The 21421-nt window shown below is 40.2% G+C and overlaps 1 protein-coding gene across 1 annotated transcript; it reads right to left on the reverse strand.

Annotated features, from left to right (window-relative positions):
* Window positions 1–2053: 2053 nt before the first annotated feature.
* On the reverse strand, window positions 2054–12269 carry ccm2l (CCM2 like scaffold protein). Its single transcript, XM_079172493.1, has 11 exons — window positions 12198–12269; window positions 9260–9427; window positions 9010–9093; window positions 7881–8064; window positions 6055–6686; window positions 5778–5907; window positions 4929–4992; window positions 4231–4387; window positions 3525–3663; window positions 3248–3395; window positions 2054–2807 (listed from the first exon to the last, which is right to left on the reverse strand). The coding sequence occupies exons 1-11, from the start codon at window positions 12225–12227 to the stop codon at window positions 2675–2677; spliced, it is 1869 nt and encodes a 622-aa protein (XP_079028619.1). The 5' UTR covers window positions 12228–12269; the 3' UTR covers window positions 2054–2674.
* Window positions 12270–21421: the final 9152 nt, after the last annotated feature.

Consider the following 21421-nt stretch of genomic DNA (forward strand, 5'->3'; position numbering starts at 1 on the left):
TTACTTTATATATATATAAATATTATCCAAATTAAAATATGGATTCAAAGAATATTCATTCCTGCCACATATGCAAACCATGACACATATGTATGGGTTTAATAGAGTTCTGTGTTGTAGCAGAACACAAACTAGTATTTTTCCTTGGACTGATAGTAAACAGTGTATCCATGATGACGCAATGCGGAGGAGATTCTGTGTATGTGGGGGATGATGATATGATAGTAAATGCCGCCACATGATGATTACAAAGCTGTAATCCGATGATGAGGATAAGGTTCATACAATGTGCCCGCATGCAAACACACACACACACACGCACGCACACACACACACACACACACACACACACACACACACACACACACACACACACACACACACACACACACACACACACACACACACACACACACACACACAGCTCTAAAACTACAGTAAATGACCTCAGAGTTTATCTCCTGTGCTGATAACAGAACCCAACGTTTTCTAAAAGTATTTCTTGGTATCATTTTGACTGATATGAACTCTGATGACCTTTAACCTTTAGAAGCAGTTCAAGATGTATCTACAATATAGCCTTCAATTAGCCAAATTTTCCTCCAACAGAGCCTCCGTGCGCCTCTCTCTCTACCTCCCTCTATCTCTTTTCTCATCACACCCAGTACTCTCCGTGCATGTATCTTATTTAAATAACTGTGTTTTTATCGTTATTATTTATTTGTTCCATCTATCCTGTTACATTGACAGTATTGTTTTCACTGCTGCTGTTTAATAAAGTTACTCTGTTCATGATAAATTAATTGAAAAGTAAATGCACACAGCATGAGAGTGAGTAGACTAACGTGACTCGGGTGAAGCCCATGGTTGTACTGACTCTGCCGCTCTGATGTTCAGTGAGTCTGGCAGAGGAGAGGACCGGGGGGCACAGAGAAGCAGTGCACCATGGGAAGGTCATGATGCTGCTGCCAGGATAACGGGTCAATGCAGAGTTGGGAGCATAGACTGTATGGTTGGGAGAGAGAGAGAGAGAGAGAGAGAGTGAGAGAGAGAGAGAAGGGGGTTCTCATTATATTAATACCAACACATTCATAAAAATAATCTCAGTTTGTACTTTCTTTGATATTTTTATATTAAAACAGTAGCATTTACTAACAATATGGTACATCTATCCATATATTTATCCATCTACCATACACCTGTTGTTTTTTTAACTGAACCTATAATTTCTGACTAATAAGTGAGCCTTTAGCTCAGCAGCAGGGATGGAAATCAGCTCTTACATCCTCAGTTGCCACCATGTGGTCACTGTTGGGTATTACAGCCCCTACAGAAAATACCGTTATAATGGAGAGCAGCTTCGTGAATTATTTAGCTGCCTTGATCTTATGCAAATTGAATAACATAGACTCGATTCAAAATGGATTCAGGAGCTCTTCATGGTGATATATGTATTTTAAAAAAATGATGTTTAGACTCTATCTTTTGATTCCTTTTACAAATTTGTTAAAGGTAAGAAATTAAATACAGTGAGTTACATTCTCAGACTCTTTATAAAACACTGTTGAACCTCCACTATCAATTAAACTGTCGAAACTGACATACAGTAATTACCTGGTAATAACTGTATAATGTTGTTTTTCATTTTTAAATCTGTTATGAGATATTTAGATTGAAGATTTGGATTGTGAAGCCTCGACAACAAAACTGTACTGCCCCTTCTGAAAATGTCATTTTTCCTTTTATGTTTTTATGTTTTTGAGATGATCACATTTAGATATCATTGATCTCTCTCTCTCTTAAATAATAGCCAAAGGAAGAAAATTCAGTGTCATTCAAGTACATTTTAATAAGAAGGAAATACAGATTCACGAGAATACACAATCTGTAGAGTTTTAGCAGCAGTTATTTATTATAAGTTTAATCATAGTATACATTTTGCTGTCCATGTGTGATGAATTCAAAACTGCATTTGTCAACATTAAAAAGGCTGCCTCTGTCAGATGATTTATATTTTTTATATATACACTACCGTTCAAAAGTTTGGGGTCACTTAGAAATGTCCTTATTTCTCAAAGAAAAGCACTGTTTCTTTCAATGAAGATAACATTAAATTAATCAGAAATACACTCTATACATTGTTAATGTGGTTAATGACTATTCTAGGTGGAAACGTCTGGTTTTTAATGAACTATCTACATAGGTGTATAGAGGCCCATTTCCAGCAACTATCACTCCAGTGTTCTAATGGTACATTGTGTTTGCTAATCGCCTTAGAAGACTAATTGATGATTAGAAAACCCTGAAAACAGTTATGCTGATGAGAGAAGCTATACAACTGGCCTTCCTTTGAGCTAGTTGAGTATCTGGAGCATCACATTTGTGGGTTCGATTATACTCTCAACATGGCCAGAAAAAGAGAACTTTCATGTGAAACTCGCCAGTCTATTCTTGTTCTTAGAAATGAAGGCTATTCCATGCGAGAAATTGCGAAGAAACTGAAAATTGACACAAAATTGTCTGGGTGACCTCAAACTTTTGAACGGTAGTGTATATTTTTTATTGTGGAGAGATAATGAACTGTGGACGCGCTGCTCTTGCTCAGGTGCACCGTGGCAGATTCAAAGTTCAAACTGAATTCAACAAGGAATCAATCGCTCTCTGTTTTCCTTCATCAGAGGTAGTAGTCTTCCTCCTCAATGTCTCCGTGTGTGTCCTGGAAGCCAAGCGCCTGGATGTCGTGGGTGATGTCAGTGATGCGTCGGTTGAATTCTTGAGATCCTGAGGCCAGAGAGCAGTTATCATACCTGCTGGGGGGTAAAAAACAGATGATGTAAATGATAACGCATCTCTCTGACTTCCTGCTTATTCAAATCATCGTCAGTTTAGAATGAACTTGCTTTTGCAAAGATAAATAAAAGGCATTTTTTGGCATGTAGACTCAAACTGGAGTGTTCTTGCATCAAAGTGACCAAACGCTACCCTAACTTTACAATATTCTTATTTAACATAAGCTTTTCCCAAACACAATTATGTCACGAAGAATGGGGCCATCATCTCTCACAGGGTTTCATACTTAATTTGACTCACAGGAGATTGGTGCTCAACAAAATACCAATAAGAGACGATGGAATGTGAGACAGCAGTGTGGTATTTAGAAGCAACCTCACAGACCAGTCAGAACCTGGTTTCAAACCAAGCCTTGAGACGATCACAAGTCATAACCTACACCTCCTGACCTACATACCCTCTCATGGCCGTAGCTGATGTGTTGCTCATGCTGCGTTTGATGCGTCCAAAGCTGTCGGTTAAAATACCTCCCTCACGGATCCCGATACTCTCCAGGAAACTCTCAAACACCCCGACGTCCTTGTCTGGGATGAAAGGACGCATACCTGGGAAACAAAGAGAACGAGTCTGGTTTTTATGGATAAAAATGACTTTTGTTTTTCAGCATTGTGTTTGGGTTGTCTCTCTCTCTCTCTCTCTCTCTCTCTTTCCCTGTCAGTCGCTATGTGCCTTACCCATCAGCAGGAACTTGCGGTTGTCTCCGTACAGTTGCAACAGCTCGGAGCAGAAGTGGTCGATGTTTGATGCCAGTCTATATTCTCTCAGCAACACCGCAAAGTGCTGCAACTCCACCGGACTCAGCTTGTTACGCAGCTACACATGCACACAAAGAGAGACTCTGAAGAGCATACAAACACACAAACGATATTTTTTCTTTGTTTCTATTTTTCCAATTGCAGCTCAGCCGTGACCTAGCCTACTATTCTGGCTATAGGTCATGGCTGAGAAGTTCAGTTAAAACTGTTACACAGACCCTCTTTCATTATAGGTAACATTTGTTAGCTTGTGAGCGAAGACTAATGAGTTGCATAAAGTAATTGCTTGGCAGCTAATAACTCACTCACTTGCCAACACACTATGACGATTATGAATCAAAACGGTTTCTATGAGAATACAATTTATATATAACAATTAATAAATGTATCATTGAATAATGGATATTCTATTAGAAATATCAATGGAATATATTCCTGTTTTAGACTGCAGACAGACAGCAAGAACCGCTCTTCCTTTTGTTACTGTCCCTGTGTATTTGGAGTAAAGTTGTATTGCTCTTGCTATTACAGTAGCCTAGCTCATATTGAGCATTCAATATATCTTGCGGCTCCTGTTGGCAGCAAACTCTTCTTCTCTCGGCAACACACGCACACACATACTCACAGTGATCATGTACTCCTGCATCAGCAGCAGGGCTGGGTTACTGTCTCCTCCCTCACTGGCTGAAGCGAGACTGCGATGAGAGTCCTGCAGCGAGAGAGATGAACTCTCACTGTACGTTTCACTGTAGTACAGCTCAAAAGCATCCTGGGAACCTTCACTGAGAAAGAGAGCGAGAGAGAGTGACAAACTATATTATCGCACCATGACCAGGTTGTCATTATCAACAAACATTGACGGAATAATTGATAAATGGTGATCAAATGTCAACTTGAGTAGTTATCATTTACTGTGCTAACTAAAGTAGACTAAAAACGATGTTATTCTTCAAGGAAACCATTCACTATGGTATTCTTTAAGACAACTATAGTCACTTTTCTTCATATTTGCTTCTTATAGAAGTCACAGTCTCTGAATGATCAATCATACAGTTCGCTGGGCTTCTATTGTTAAGTTGCGCATACATTATTTTAATTCACAACAAAAATAATTTCAAATAGACCCTCTGCTCTACTTAAAATGCATTCTGTGTCTGGACCAAACCCATAACTACAGTAGAGCGGTTGGTAATACGTTTATTTTATGTGGTAAAGATTTTCAAGGCTGTAAGAAAATAAATGTCTTAATATTTAAGATATTTTGTGAATTGATAACACAATATATTTAAGTTACAGAATCAGTTAGGACAGAATATTACTCACTATGAGCTGCAGCAGCTGTACTCTGGATCATAACCGTAGGACATGTCAGTCAGACAGCTGTCACCTGCACAGAGACAGAGCGTTAAGAGTAAACTTTACTATTAACACCCTCTAAGGAATATGAGACCCACAGCTGGCTGTGTTTGAAATTGCATAGCATACTGTTCATACTAAGTATGACGTCAAGTTTAGAAAGTAGTGCTTTCACACTGCACAGTATGTGTATTATGTGTTCGCAAAAAATGCCCGGATGTATGCTACATCAGCTTAGAGTATGAGATGTAAGCTTACTGAACATACTCGACTGCCCCACAATGCACTGCGTCTGGGTTCCTGGAGACCGTCCGTCAGTTGTGTGAGATTTTAAGCCAGGCTTAAAGCTGTTATAATGTCACTTTATTACATTTTTAAATGTTTTCTGATGAGAAAATAACTGTTTAGATTTACAATATGTTGTCAGTTTATCCAAAATAAAGGCAGTATATGCAATACCTACAAATTGAGTTTGTACGATACATTAGTACGCAATTTTGAACACGGACGCCTTGCTAGCATCCATGTAGAGGCTGTAGTATTCACTAAAACTAAATGCAAAGACATACTGATGATGTTCTGCAGCTTTTCTTAGAGCCTTACCAGTAGGCTAATGAAGCTCAACATGTTTACTTTTTCCTTTGTTGTGAAAAAAGTTAAATTGCAGTTTTTCTGAAGTATTGACAAGTGGTGTATCCTGACCTGCTGCCGTGTGTAGTTGCAGGTCAGGATACTAACCGGAAATAGGTAGTATGAGATGAAACTATTTTCCCTCTGCTCTACTTTTGACATAGAGAAAGCTCATGTGTCACTCACTTCTCTCCAGCCAATAGCGGTCCGGCATGGAGTGGTGAAACCCTGCTCTGTCGACACACTCAATGGTCTGATGGCCGTAAATGATCTGGAACATCTGACAGATCAGAGAACAGTACTCCTCTGCAGCATCCTGCACAGACACACACATGAACAAACAACGAGGCTATCATCACACTGAATTGGTTATCATTGCACAACAGAAATGTGATTGGTTGTGGACCTTAATTTCAGGAAAAGTTTTGCTTTTGTTTAACTTTCAGCAGATCAGGTGACCCACCCTGTTCTCCACAGCCAGGATGACCAGGTTGCAGTAGGCGTCAGGGCAGGGCGTCGGCTCCAGTGGATTGTGGTTCCTCCTCTCCCAGCTGCCGTAGCTCTTCCCCCGTTCCCAGCTTCCAGTGCAGGCTTGCCGCCGCTCCCAGCTCCCCCCGCCACCACTACCACCACCTCCTCCCCTCCTCTCCCAGCTCCCAGCTCCTCCACCACCTCCTCCCCTCCTCTCCCAGCTCCCTCCACCACCGCTACCTACCCCCAAACCCCAGCTCCCGCTCATTGGCCTCGCTCTGCGGTTCTCCCAGCTCCCTCCTGTTTTGCGTGTTTGCTGCCTCCTCTCCCAGCTCCCTCCCACTCTCTTCCTCTCTAAGCTTCCTCCTCCTCCTCTCTCTCCCCCACCCCCACCTCCACCTCCACCTCCTCCCCCTCTCTCCACGTTCTGGTTTTTGTCGTGGTTACTCCTGGACAGCGACGGCCTCCAGTCGACTCCACAGATGGTGTGCCGTCGCTCCATCGTGCCCCCAGCCGGACGAGGGTCGGTGTTGCTGCTCATGGTTTGACGTCGGCCATCCACGCCTGTTGGCTTTTTCCTGTCCAAGCTGTCGTCCCCAGCAACCACTGTATCCACGTTCAGACCTGTGGGATGAGGTTTAAAAATGTGTACGCTCTGAAGAAGATATGATCCATACTACCAAATTTCACTCACACTAAACCAAAAATGAATACACAAAAATCTGTTCGCACAACCACCCCTGAAGAGCGATTGGTGCCTTTTCAGAAGTCCAAGAGAAAATATTAAGGAATGGATTAAACTGTCTGTCTGCCAACGTTAGCCTGTCCGGCCAATGAGCTTACTACAACAGCAGTAAACCAGCTTTACTTCTAAAGGCAAAGTGGCATGTTACTAGCTAACTAAATCATTTTGCGGGGTTACAGGTTTTGTTTGAAAAATACCTGCTTAGAGTCGACACATCCACTGTGCTTGAGCAGAGATGCATATCAGTTTAGAGTCCTGTTCAGTATTAGGCTTGGGGAAGTTTAGTGTTGCTCACTAGTTGTGAGAGATTCACAGGGCCACCACCAAGCCACGTCACCATCAAACCATCAGAACCTACAGAAGTTACCAGCTGTATCACAACAGCTGTGGACTTAAAGTCACAAAAAGATTTGCATGGAAGGCCATGTTATCTTCATCTTGCATGTTGTGACCATCCCTCCAGAGTCCCCTGTTAGGTTTAGAAAAAATATCTCAAACTTTTTGGATTGGGGGTCGTGTATAGAAAAATGTAACGAGTCAGGGAATCCTTTAGGGTGTGACAACGTTGTAATTGACAGGTTGCTGCCACGGTCCGTTTCGGTAGTTAGAACATTAACCCTTTCACAGTGTGCTTTCAGCTTCGTGAAAGTCAATTATAACATTTTTGGTCGACTGAAAATGTCTTATTCAGCATTTGATTGTACTTAGCTCAACCCTTTCGTCTCACTTCTTGTTACAAGCAGAATCCAACGGCTAAAAACCAAGATGGTATCGACCAAAATGCCGAACTCGAGGCTTAAAAATGGCAAACCAATGGGTGACGATACGTTGACTGTGTCCACTTCTTTTGTACAGTCTACAGTCTATAACCATATCCCCTTTAAGTACGGTACAAATACACAAACCATTACAGCCCTATCCTCTACAACTTTAGTGACAAACATCATCAAAATTGTGATGTGAGGAGCTTATCTTCCATTCTAAATACTCTTTTGTCAACTGAGAAGTGGAGGCATCATTAAAAACACACTCATTGCTTTTTGTCAATGTCTTGTCATCAGGTGTGTCCTCACCTGTCTTGAGGACCAGCAGGTGCAGTGCGTCGTCTCTCAGGTAGGAGGCAGCAGCGATCTCGTGTGTGGGAATCCTCACCAGCAGCTTCTCGTTGTCTCTCCACGTCAGCAGCAGACAGCGAGCGGACAGACTCAGAATACAGTCCTGATCCACGCTGGGCTTCAACGGCAGCACCTTCAGCTGCTACTGACCAACACACAGGGAGATGTGATTATAGATTACGGATCAATGAGTCAGCCTTTGCTGCAGCCCCGATAGATGAAATACTGTGAAAATTGGCATTGTCTCATTAGAGATTTAATGATTTTTGATCAGTGCTGAAATGATTAATACATGCAATTATTTGTTAGCCTTGGCCGGATCAATCACTGCTTATTGATTACTAAACCTGAGTTAGTTACGTTAATATTATATTATTGATTCCTAACCTTGGCTGCGGTCAGTTAAGTAAAGATTATTTATCATAATAAAAATAACGATTAGTTATAAACTGGTTATTGATTACTGTTAGATAGTATATAGTTTACAGATGGAACAACAAACAACAATGAAGGTATAGATATGAGTACTAATTAATAATAATTGATTGTAGATTGACCTGTGATAAGTATTCTCAGTGATTAGGAGTAGATTTATTATTAGTTAAAAATTAGTTATTAATTACCAAACAGCGCTTGAGGAAAAAAATGTTTGCCTCGCTGCATTGGCTCCCAGTTACCCTTCCGTGTTGATTCAAAAATATAATATTTTTGGTGACTGGTGACTGAGGGTTATTGGACTTTTGCAGTTGGGGCACCCAAACTCTGGAACGATTTACCATCTAAATCTATCACCACTTTTAAATCACTTCTTACAACATTCTTCTTTTAAAAGCTTTGATCTCTGTGTGAATTTTATTTCATTGCAATTTCTTTTTATCTATAATGTATTATTATTATCATTATTATTAATATTATTATTATAACCCTGGCTTGGATTATTAGTGATTCGTTCTCGATAATATATCGATTACTAAGCCTGGCTTTTTTTAGGTATAGATGTTGTCCATCATTACCAACAGAAATGCTTCATTAAAGCTATGTTATAACTAAACACTGATTACTTAAAGATAAGTTATTGATTACTTACCCTGGCTGTGTCCAATAGTTGAAGCAGCTCGTCTCGGCTGGAAGGGTTCAGTGAAACCGACACCCAGGTCAGGTGACCAAGGAACTAAGCGGAGAGGTGAAAGGTCAAGCAACTGTTGCCATATACTGTGTATATACTATATATAGAATATGACAACAGTTGTGATATATATATATATATATATATATATATATATATATATATATATATATATGCATTTTGTTGTACTGTAGTGTATTTCAGGTTCTACCTTGACCTCCTTCTCTACATAGTCGAAGATGAGTCTCTCAGGGTGGATGAGGTAGTCCGGGGGATAGAGAGGGACGGTGTGCAGCGTGCGTCGGTAAACGCTGCCTCGATCCACCGGCCTGCGACCAGATTTTGACCAGACAAGCCGCTTAATAGGTGAGACAAAACTCTGAAAAGAGAGAGATGCATAGGCATTGGGACAGATAAGAAGACATTGAGCATTTTAAGGTGTCATCATTTCAGCAACGTTATCTCTGCATGTTCATGGCCCTGTGATAATGAAGACAAGCTTTTTTGCTGACCTTTCCTTCAGCTCCAAAATCAGGCCAATTTTTGCAGACAAGTGAACCCATATCTCGATATTGACGTCATAAACATTTGGAGTACATTCCTGGTCCCCAGGGACAACACATTCTCGCTCCCAACTCGTTAAAAAACGCCACTTGATCAGTTAACCAGCTTTCAGAGCAGCCGTCAATGAAAACTGCTTGTAAAAGGGCAGGCAGTTTAAAAGAATGATTGGCAGGTGATTGGATTAATCATCCGTCAATCTGTCAATAAAAACACATTTTTCTTTAAGGAAAGCCTTCAGTGCCAATCTGTGTTCTTCTTTCAATGGAGAAATTCTCTCCATGTCTGATATAACCGATGCTATTGCAGCATACGCTAACGTCTTCAGGAGCCGCCATTGGTCGGCGCTCTAGCTTATTGAACACAAAAGCATTATTTTGGGATCCACCTGCCGTGTAAGGTCTATTCAAACATATGATGCTCTGGGTACTCCTCTAGTATCAGTTTCGGACGTGTCAGGAAGAGTGTGTCAGATCCGTTAATTTCATGCATAGTGTCTTTTCAAAATATACTTCCAACGTACGTTTAATTTGTTTTTTGTTTTTACTTTGGCAAAAAGCTGCTTTAGGTTAGGTTTAGGCAAAAAATGTACTTGGTTCGGCTTAGGTAAAGATAAGTGTTTGGATTCAAATAAGTACATTTGTCACATAAAATAAGTCAACAAAACTGAGCTAAAATAGGTCAACGTTGACTTGGTTTCACACGGGAAACACAAACAGCAGTGTCCTGTGTGACAGTCTTGTGTTTGTTTGACCATCCAACGACCCCGCCCACCTGCCCTCTCACTCTTTATTCTAAGTCCGTTACTCAGACCGTCTAATATTGTCGAGGACGGGTTTACGTTGGAGTCAGTTGAAAGCAAAGTGTGCCTCATGCTGACGCTAAAGGGTGCCACGGTGCGTCAGTATCAGACGCCGAGGGGCACTGACCAAGCACCGGCATTTCACGAGCTGGGAGTGAGAACTGGTTGCCGGTGGATGTAACCTATTGATTTTAAAGACCATGACCTTCTCTCTAGTCCTACCCACAGGGAAAACCTTAAGCTCGACAACTGGTGAGTCTCTAAAAGTGACTAAATCGGGAGTAAGTATTTAACACTATTATGGCTATAATTATCCCAGCAGTCTCTAGTCACTAGGTGGGTGTTTTGGTTTTGAATCTGAACTAGAATATCATATAAGACAGTTAATTTGTGTGAACATACATGACTCTGTGTCTTTGTGTGTACGTGTGTGTGTGTTAATGCAGTACATCCTCTTGGCTGTTCCAGCAGTGATTGACAAGTAAGCAGCAATCTTTGACGGCTCCCTGCTGAGACTCACTATCAACAAAGCTTCCACTGTTAGACACCCACTGTCGCACACACACACACACACACACACACACACATTGATATACTGGTGCCGGAAGGCGTGAGGCGAATGGACATAACACACACATACACGCACACGCACGCACTGAATAGAGAGAGGAAATTAGCTTTTTAGAATGAAAAACCTGTCTTGTCTTTATGAATTACAAGGACAGGTTTCTGCATATCAGACTGAGGTCTGATGAACATCTCTGCACTCAGCTGGATTTCATTGTAAGACAGAGGAGTGTTATAATGAGTTTTGTTCTTCCGCTTGTTCCAGGTTTTTTTTTTGAGGAGACATAAAGAGGAAAATAATTGGATTTTTGTAATGAATGTGCTTAATAAAACTAAAGTGCTGTAGAGCAAATGAATTCTGAGGTTTGCGCTTTTTTTCCTTCTTCTTATGTCTCGGCATTTTTCTTCTAAAAACATTTTTCTTTTCGTATGCTGTTTTATTTAGAGTTTTAGAAAATAGGAGGCCGGGCATCGAGAAGATTCTTCTCATTTACTGTTTTTAAAGAGTTGAATCAATCAATTCAATTCAATCATGGAGAAGTTTATCCTGTTGTTCTCAGGAAATGCAGCTGCTGAGCTAACGGCTAACAGGCTTGCAGGTTAGGAACATATTCAGTCACACTCTGCAGTGTGCTGTTGTTTACTATCCTTTACTATACTATCCTCATTTCATTCAATAAAGTATTAATGAAGCATGGAAAAACAGCTTGCCAGTTAGTTAACTCCTGAGCTCGACCGCTAATAGGACTATACATTCAAACTGTTTATTTAAGTATTTTACATCATCGACTCCTGCCTCAAACCATTCCTCTTTTGTGCAGCAGCTCTAGTAACACAGCTAATAAGTTACAACAGCTGCCACCAGTCTGAACTCTCCAGCTCTTGTTCCTTCAAAGGTTAGCACTGTGAAACAGTTTGCTCTCGGTCAACAGTGTAAATCTGGCTTTCAGAGTTTACTGAACTGCAAAAGATTCACACTGATTTACTTCACCCCTGCAAGAGAATTCACTGACTGGTCGCTGCGCTCCATTGAAATAAATTGATTTTGCCTCACAATTTATGTCGTTTTTTTAAATGCTGGTGTGACCAGGCATACACTTGTGTTTGTTTGAAACTAAGGATTGCTGGATAGAGCAGCATTTTTCAAAGGCTCAACAATGACACTATAAGGATTTGCTGTATGGCACTCAGAGCAGAGCAAAAGTGACTGCAGGCCTACCTTCTTGGATTTCTTGGGTTCATAGTCCATTGCGATTCAGCCCTCCCCAGTACTGGTCCTGTTCTGGGTCAGATGAGTCCTGGTTCTGGTCACACTCCAACTGAATGTATTATTTGTTGTCTTTGTATCTGACTCCCAGTTATTTTTTCCATCGTACATCCATCCTACTGTGTCAACGTCTCTCTCTGTCGAAGTTATTTTTGTTTCTATCTCGGCTGCTTCACTCTTGTTCTTTCTTGTTTCTACACTGATTGTTCTTTTGGGGCCATACACACACACACACACACACACACACACACACACACACACACACACACACACACACACACACACACACACACACACACACACACACACACACACACACACACACAAGAACAGGAAGCAGAGGAAGCCCACTTCCTGTCCGAGAGGAAACTCCACCAGAGACTGATAAGGCCCATTCTCTCTGCACTGATCAAACACACACACACACACACACACACACACACACACACACACACACACACACACACACACACACATTAAAGGATTTTCTCTTATTTAAGTTTCCTTTTATTGAAAACCTTGGAAAATTTGGTTTGGAGGTGCAAACAACTGAGCTACTGTACTTACTAACAGAGAGTTGTGGAGCTCGTCAATAATCAGCACCTATCGTTCATTTTGCTTATGATAAACTATGAAAACATAACCAGGATTGTAAAATACTTACATTTTCTTTTCTTTACCTCTTTACATTTTCAACTACATTGACACTAATCACAATGCAACATCATGTGATGATGTTTACTGCAAACCTATTTACAGAGACTGAGACTGTGGGATTTATTTTAATCTGAACCTAAGAGCTCCCTCACGCCAACCAAGGAACATTAGAAAAAATGTTCCCTTCAGCTGCCCAAAGACTTGGGGAGAGTAACCCATGCTCTTATTATGACACTTCTCGACTGACGTCTTGTTCAACCGCCTCAGCAGAAAGCTGCAACAATTTATTTTATTAACAAAAACTACATGTAGATCAAGTTTTAACTTCTCTCAATTATTCTTGATGTACACCGCATTTCATTGGTAGTTGGTGTTCTTTTACCTCCCTCGGCCATTTCCAGTAAAAAATTAAATTAAGAAAAAAGGTAATGTTTGTGGTAGATTGATAACATTGACTTTCTGAACTAACATTACGTAACAAGCATAAAGTTAACATAACAGTGGTCTCCTTGGTCAAAGTCTTATGTTTGTTTGACTCATGCACCATACCAACCGCATAATGATTTTCTTGCTTGTTATTGTTGTTATTATACCATGTAACTTTAAATAGTGAGTGCTGCAGGGATGACACATTTTCGTAGACCAAGCATCGCCCTGGTTCGCTCGAAAAAAGTTTATTGGGACTTTTCAATTGAATTTTGGAATATTACAGAAAATGAGCTTTATAAGATACGTACACATTTTGTTCAGCAAGATCATCTTCACAAACGACCCCTTTTATGATTTTTGCTTTAAAATTCACGAGTGAGATATTTACTGAAGTACTTTATGTTGTAGAACAGCACTTTTGAGTTTTGCTGCAAGTTTGCTCCGGTCTTTAGTGTTGATCGCATTTGAAGTGATGATGTAATTTCCAGTTTATCATTTAGAAATGATCATTTAAAGGGACAGCAAACCTATTGACTCTATACACTTCCTATCAGTAATTGGATCCTACATGAACACACATTTTCAGAATCCCAAGAGTTTCACACATGTCACTGCACCAACCAGAGTTTAGCAACATTGGAATCAAAATATGAATGCAAATCAAATCAAAAAGACAGTTGAACAAAAAGTCATGCTATGTTTCATGTCTAGGCACACCACAATCAGTGATATTGTCATCCAGAGGGACTCAAAGGTGATTTACTCCCAAGAAACAAAACATTTAGGAGTGTTTCTAGGACTTTGGTCTTCAGGTGTAATGAGCAGGTTTGGCCACAGAGTGGCAGAGCTGTGACATCTGAAGGAAGGAGGAGGGGGAGGAGAGGAAGGAAGGAAAGACATATTTCTTCTCAGCAGGATACTGATGGAGGCAGTAATGACATCAAACCTGTGACCTTTCACACACACACACGCACACGCACACGCACACGCACACGCACACGCACACGCACACAAACCATGTAACCATGCTCACATTCAAGGAAACAATAAAGATTTATTGTCATTATGCAACCAATGACAATATAACGAAATGCAGTTGTGGACACACACACACACTCACACACACACACACACTCACACACACACACACACACACACACACACACACACACACACACACACGCACACACACACACCTATTGTCAGGGTAACCACTCCATGGTGACCGGAGGGCTAACAGCTTAACGATCGCCCAGTTACCTAGGCAACGGGAGGCAAAGATGGGGCATTTCTCTCTCTCTTTCTCTCTCTCTGTCTCTCTCGGTCTCTCTCCCCCTCTCTCTCTCTCTCTCTCTCTCTCTCTCTCTCTCCCCCCCCCTCTCTCCCCCTCTGTCTCTGTCTCTCTCTCTCTGTCTCTCTCTCTCTGTCTCTCACTCTCTCTCTGTCTTTCTCTCTCTGTCTCTCTGTCTCTCTCTCTCTCAGCCTGAGAAGAAACTTGACCAGGAGCTTAACTGTGTCAAAATAAATGGAGGATGAATCAAAAGTTCTGCTCTGAACAATGATCAACTCTAAGTGTCAGATCAAACAAAATCAAAACATGCCATTTGAAAATTGTATTCTGGAGTAAAATATTTAATATTTAAATACTTAGTGACTGGATCCCTAGAATGAAATCAGATCAGTACAAAGAGAAAAGCAGTTTGTAACGTGGGTTGAGTAGGTAGAGAGAGCTAGCAGCGTGGCAGGAACTACGGGATAGTCGATTAGCTAGGAGAGTCGAGAGACAGCGGAACCAAGATTTCCTCACAGTTTTACATCAATTTTAATCTACTTAAGAATGACCACACAATGCCAGGTCTCTACAACACTATATTCACCAGTGACACATGAGCAGCAGGACAGCATAACCTGCAACAACTCATCGGAGTAGTAGCAGCGTCCCTGTGTGCTCAACTCTCAATACATAACAACAAAAAGAGGCACCACCTTGTGGCACTATTTAACATTACAGTAAAATCACAACTCTGGCTTTTTAGCCTTTTTAGCCTAGCTTCTAGTTAGCCTAGCTTGCTAACGTAAATACTGATTTCAATTGGACGTTGCTTTTTAGTGGTATTTCAACACATGCTGAGCATCAGATATAGTGCTGCCTTAATCCAAAGGGTTATATCTGGCTTTTCAAGTTTATTATAAATAAAATAAATGCACATATACATGAACTCACCTGCTCTTGATGTTGTCTCTCTCTTTGACACACACACACAAAAACACACAATAATTCAAGCTTGTATGAACTTCAAAGTACGTCAGATCTTGATGTGTTTTGGTGCTGCATCAACTCCATCTCTCCAAAAATGTGTGTGTCTTTGCAAGTGTGTGTGAGACTGTGTATTGGGTGTATTATGTGTGAATTTATGCATGTACATCTGTGTTTGCGTGTGTGTGTGTGTGTGTGTGCATCGGTGGTATCAAAGAAGCAGAATCCTTAAAACACCTCAAAATCACACATGAGGTCTGATGGAAGAGGAGAAAAAATACAAGGAGGACAATAAGAATCAAGGAGAAGACGAAGGTGGAAGAGGAAGAGAAGGGAGGAGGGAAGGAGCAAAGATGGAGAGAGGGATGGAAGAAAACAAGGAAGATGAAGCTTAAAGACGAGGAAGAAACATTGAAAATAGAGGAGGGTTGATTGGAAGGGCAGATAAAGAACAAAGAAGCTGACCAGTGAGGAAGGAAGACGAGGATGAAGATGAAGACAGGTAAAAGAGGGATTGAGACTGAAGAGAAGGCAAGGGTTACAGTTTCTGCTTGTTACATGCATAGAGTCTCTTCCAATATATAGTAGTTTACTTAATTTGTAGGTTTATTCACAAAACAAACCTACTTGGTTAGCTTTAAAATCGCACCCTCAGTTAAAAGAAGTATGTGTGTTACGTACTTAATGCCACCTAAGTTTTGTAACAAAAGTAAGGTAAAGTAAGTCAATGTTGACTTGGTGTTACATGGACACTAACAGCGGTCTCCTGGGTGAAAGTCTGTGTCGAAGGTCATCCACACAGACCTCCTCCGTTAAGTGGACTTTCTCGCTCTTTATACTACTTCAGTTACTCTGACCGTCGCTTAATGAAGCGTATGGGTTTACATTGGAGTCAGCTGAAAGCCTGGTGTGTCTCATAGGACTCAAAGAGTGCCTTGGTGCGTCGGTATCAGACACCGAGGGGCTCTGACCAAGTGAGTGAGAACGGGGTTGATTGACCTTGAGAAAAAAGGGAAAAAAGGAAGGAGTGCTTGGAAGCAAGGAGTGAAGATGAAAAACAAAAGATCAAATAAGGGGAGGAATACTCCCCTTATACCTCATACCCATGAGTTCCTCCTGCTGCAAAGTAAAAGAAAACAGAGAAGAAGAAACAGACTGAAAACACAAAAATGAAAAGGAAAGCAAAGGGAAAAAGACTTGAAGAGAAAAGGGAGGAGGAGGGATTGTTGTTTGGTTGCTGGATCCCCAGAGATGCCTGCCAAATAAACAACAACTCCTCAGGATGGAGGGATGGTGATGTGAGAAAGAGATCAAAGAATGTTGGTTTGAGGGAGAGATTTTGTGTTTGTCGCCTCGAGAGGAAAGAAAGAGGAGATCAAGAAGAAACAAGAGAAACAGGGCGGGAAGATTCAGCGGAAAGCGTTGGTGAAGCTCCAGCTTCGGTTTCAGCTCCTCCTCACTCCGGTATCGCACCTGGGAACTCCTCAGTACAGTCCAAACGCACAGAAAGACCACGGCCAGTGAGAAACAGCCATATAGAATGAGCTAGATTCTGTCTCAGTGGCGGACACAAGTTACAGGTTTTGTAGAACTTGTTGGCTGTATTCAGTACATCAAATAAAAACCAAATGCAGTGGTGCAGTGTTTAATGAAATACAGAGCGTTTGAGGCTCATGGGTACTGTAGTTTTCAGAGCCATTTGATAAAAAACTAATGTTCTTGATGAACTGTTCGCAAAAACTAGAAATTGTGATTGAAATCACTGAAGCTGACCGGAGCACCATTTGTTCCAGAAAGTGCATTGGCTTAGTTTGAAAAAAATTCTGAAATCTGCTGTTCTAAACACCTTCAAATATGGGTATATTGTACAATACCAATGTATAACAGCAGATACATTTGAAATGAAACATAGTTACCGACTGATTGGTTAGTTTTTCTTTTGTGTGCTTCTTATCTTCATTATGTTGGTGCAGTTTTTTTTATTCCTTTTGAATATATATATATTTTTTCTCCTTTTGTCACATTTCTTATTTTGTCATTATCTGGTTTTTATGAAGTCTCATTTGTGTGCAAATAATATATAATGAAAAAAAGAACATGAAGTAACGCTGACATTTTTTTTAAATCAACATAATCAGAAAATGTAAAACTGTCACAAAATGATCATACTACAAATCAATCTTATATTTTGTTTGTTTCCCTTACAACATGATATCCGGTCGTAGAACCGAAAACATAATTGAACTATTTGATGGTTATGTTTAGGCACTTTCTTTCCCTAACACCTAGCAAGTGGTTAGAATTAGAGAAATATTGTGGTCCTGATTCAATTCTGAAAATGTGAATAGTGACTTTTTTTGACTTAATTCACATTTAACCAATAACACAATCTTTTGGTTGTCTCAATCTAACTACATGCATCAGGATGTAAAAATGCAACCAGTTAAGCCATTACATATGAAGTGAAGTAAAACGCTCAATAGTTCCCTCACAAAGCTTCACAAATTTAAGTTAAGTCCAAGTACCTTAAACATTGCAATCAAGTACAATGTATGACTTCATATTTATTTTCCATACGCTGTAACAGAGGACACAGACAGCAATGTATTTCGCCGGCTGTTCAGCCATGTTTACTACAGTATTATTCCCATCTACAGTTATCAGCACATCTTGTTGAGCTCTTTTTTTAACAGCGTCATAGATATTTTCACCACTGGTTTATTTTTCTGCTCATTCACTCAGAGGATGTTGAAGCAGCATTATCAAAAGAACTTAGAGCACATCCTGACATACATACTGTACATACAATACATACATACGAACCAAAGCACACACACTCATACACGTCCTAGTATAGCGCCACTCTGATATATACAGATATATAGAATGAGTAAAAAAAAAAAGAAAATCTATTTTCAGTTTTTACATCTTAATATAAGAGTCATACCAAAGACATGGCCACTGAGTGAGTAAACAATAGATAAATATATATAAAACAAATACAAAAATAAATAAACATAAATACTTGCATCAATTAATAAAAGATGATTTGAGTTTTTGAACTCGCTTACTTTTTTAACATGTTTTTGTTCAAGTCGGTATATAACCAGCGCACCACTTTTTACTTTTATTTTACTTAAACTACAAAGGGCTTCATTATCCAATCAGAGAAAGCGAAGCCTCGCTCTCGGCCCAGATTGGGTGGTTACCATATGCATTATCTGTACATTATCATGCTTGACATGACATAGAATTGTTGTTTTCAGCACCATTAACATCGCAGTGACTGCCACCACTGTACCAACATCCACTAGTTCATAGGACACAACACTGTCAGGATAATGCTGATACCAAGTTATTACTGATATTGACTTTTAATTTGTATTCCTGATTTGTTATTTATCCATTTCAACCCACCACAGACACAGTTTTCCCGCAGAGCAGGTAGGAGAGCTGATATGGAAATGTTGCCCTTGCTGTCTAATTGGGAATACAATCAAAAACCTTGTGAGGATCTGAGCATTTACATACTTGCTTTTAACAATGCATTAGTGTGTGCATGATGGCCACGCGTGTACCCAATGCTCCGGAGCGTTGATTGTTCCCAACATCAGATAATAATGCAACTCATCTGCAGGATGCAATTAGAAACGTGGCCTCTCTGGCAGACTCTGACAACTAAACAACAACAATGATGGAAGGTTTTAAAGGCAAACTAAGTAACTAAGACATTCTCACTACCAACTCGTTGAATACCGACGCTAGGTCAATGGCTTTACGCTTCAAACTATGACATTCTAGGTTGCACTCCCACGTCAGTTTTGGACGAGTCAGTTTCTGCTTTTTACATGCATAGACTAGTGTCTTTTCAAAATACACTCCTGTGTTCACAAAAAAACGTAGAGTTACCTCTCATTACATGCATTCGATTGAGACTTTTTCGCTCTCTATTCCACATCAGTTGCTCTGACCGTATAATGATGTGAATAGTTTTACGTTGGAGTTAGTCGAGAGCCCGGTGCGTCTCATACAGAAGCTTATGGGTGCCTCGGTATCAGATGCCGAGTGGCATTGACCAATCGTCGATATTTGATGAGTTGGTAATGAGAACAGATTGGATATTCTGGTGTCAGCCAGGGATGACTCGGCCCGATCTGCCCCCTACCAGGATACACTTTTTTTTAATCCTACAAGTAGACTCAAGTATATGAAAGATACTGCATCACAACCCCTTATCTACGTGAACGCATTGTTAAAAGGCAAGTATATAAACTACTCTTAATGACTTGCTCCACCCATCGACCTAGAGTACACAAGGTTGGAAATACTTCTACTGGGAGCCCCTTCGCCACTTAATAGAATATACACATGCATCATCAGCATAAAGGTGATAATTAAACCCACCCTGGATACTGCATAATAAAGACATTTGTGTTGGCCCCAGGTGGCCGCAGGAGGGAACTGTTTGAATTCCTTCACTACCCAAAAAAGTAAACCGTACATTACTCCAATCAACAGTAAACTGTCTGTAGGTCAGGGTGGATATGGTGAAGAGGTTCATACACGTTGAACAGCTTTCTCTGGATGAAACATTTGTTCAGTAGATGTTTTAAGTTTTTACACTATAAACATTTTGACGTAAAACTTTCACAATTAAAGTTGAGATGTCATTTATATTCATCCGAAGCAGAGGTTTGTCCTCTTTTGTAAAAACTAGAATCTAAACATCTTTGACACAAGTTTATCGTAGATAAATATGAGTTTTTACTGTGCCATAATATTTTTTTTTTTGTGCTTGTGTCAGTCAACCTTACATTGGTGACCCCCTGAACAATCACATCCTCTAAATGCTTGTTGGGTTGTAATTTAAAAATCTTGGTATTGCAGCTAAGGAAAAATAAATGAAAGTTTATCTGTATCAAATGCGTCTTCAATGGTGTTTTGATGAACATGCTGTTTGAGATGCATCAGAGTCACATAGGGAATGCAATGGTATTAAGAGAAATGCTTTTGAGTGCATTGCTAAAAATGCTAACATCTTGTGTTGCCTTTATCTAAAACAATCACAACATTGGTATAAATGTTTCTTGGATGGACTTGAAGAACGTCCTCTTCATAACAAATCACAAGTCACCTTATATGCACAGACTAACCTAAGGCTTTTAAAGAAACGTTTCAAAGAACTTCAAAGAGACTGCCAAAGAGAGATCTGTTGTGTAATATGAGAGAGGACAAAAATTAGCTTTGATGAGAATGTTTTTTTTTTTTTTTTTTTTTACTGTTCTGCCTCCAGGTACTGTTGCTGACCATGCTGGACTTCCTTAGCATCTATCTGCTTCTAATTGATAGTAACACATTCACACCTGGGAGCTGCTGCCTTTAAACTTCAACCCTTGAAGTTGTGTGCCGATCAACTCCGCTGAATTTGTTCAAGTTGTGGCACCTTTTTTTTCCGGGCATCACAACAGCAGCTTATTAAAAGCAGCAAAGAGGATTTCTCATCTGACGATTTCATTTTTTCCTGTCAGTCGACTGAGGATGTCACTTACCAGTACAAACCTGACTCTATCTACTTTGAAGGCCTGTACATGGTTTCATTTTGTAAACATCTTCTTTCAAAAATTCCAAACCCTTGTTAACATCGTATCTGTAACAATAAGCAGCTGTTGCTAACTAGCTAGCCTGCAAAAACAATCCTTGTACTTTGCAACTCTGAGTTTTCGTTATCAATTTCTTTTGCGTGTATATTGTTACTTGTATTAACCGCTCACCGGATTTGTTCCAGTGTTTTCACATTCCAACAAACTGTTGTAGGATACCTTAAGGTCTGTTG

This window comes from Pholis gunnellus (assembly GCF_910591455.1).
Source record: "Pholis gunnellus genome assembly, chromosome: 2".
Taxonomy (NCBI): domain Eukaryota; kingdom Metazoa; phylum Chordata; class Actinopteri; order Perciformes; family Pholidae; genus Pholis; species Pholis gunnellus.

Excerpts from the sequence above, each read along its gene's own strand:
- ccm2l (XM_079172493.1), bottom strand. The coding sequence starts at position 12,227 with ATGGACTATGAACCCAAGAAATCCAAGAAG. Across the intron at positions 4,993-5,777 it reads CCGCTATTGGCTGGAGAGAA|GTGACAGCTGTCTGACTGAC; the intron begins GTGAGTGACACA and ends GTCTCTGTGCAG. Across the intron at positions 3,664-4,230 it reads TGCAGGAGTACATGATCACT|CTGCGTAACAAGCTGAGTCC; the intron begins GTGAGTATGTGT and ends GTGCATGTGTAG.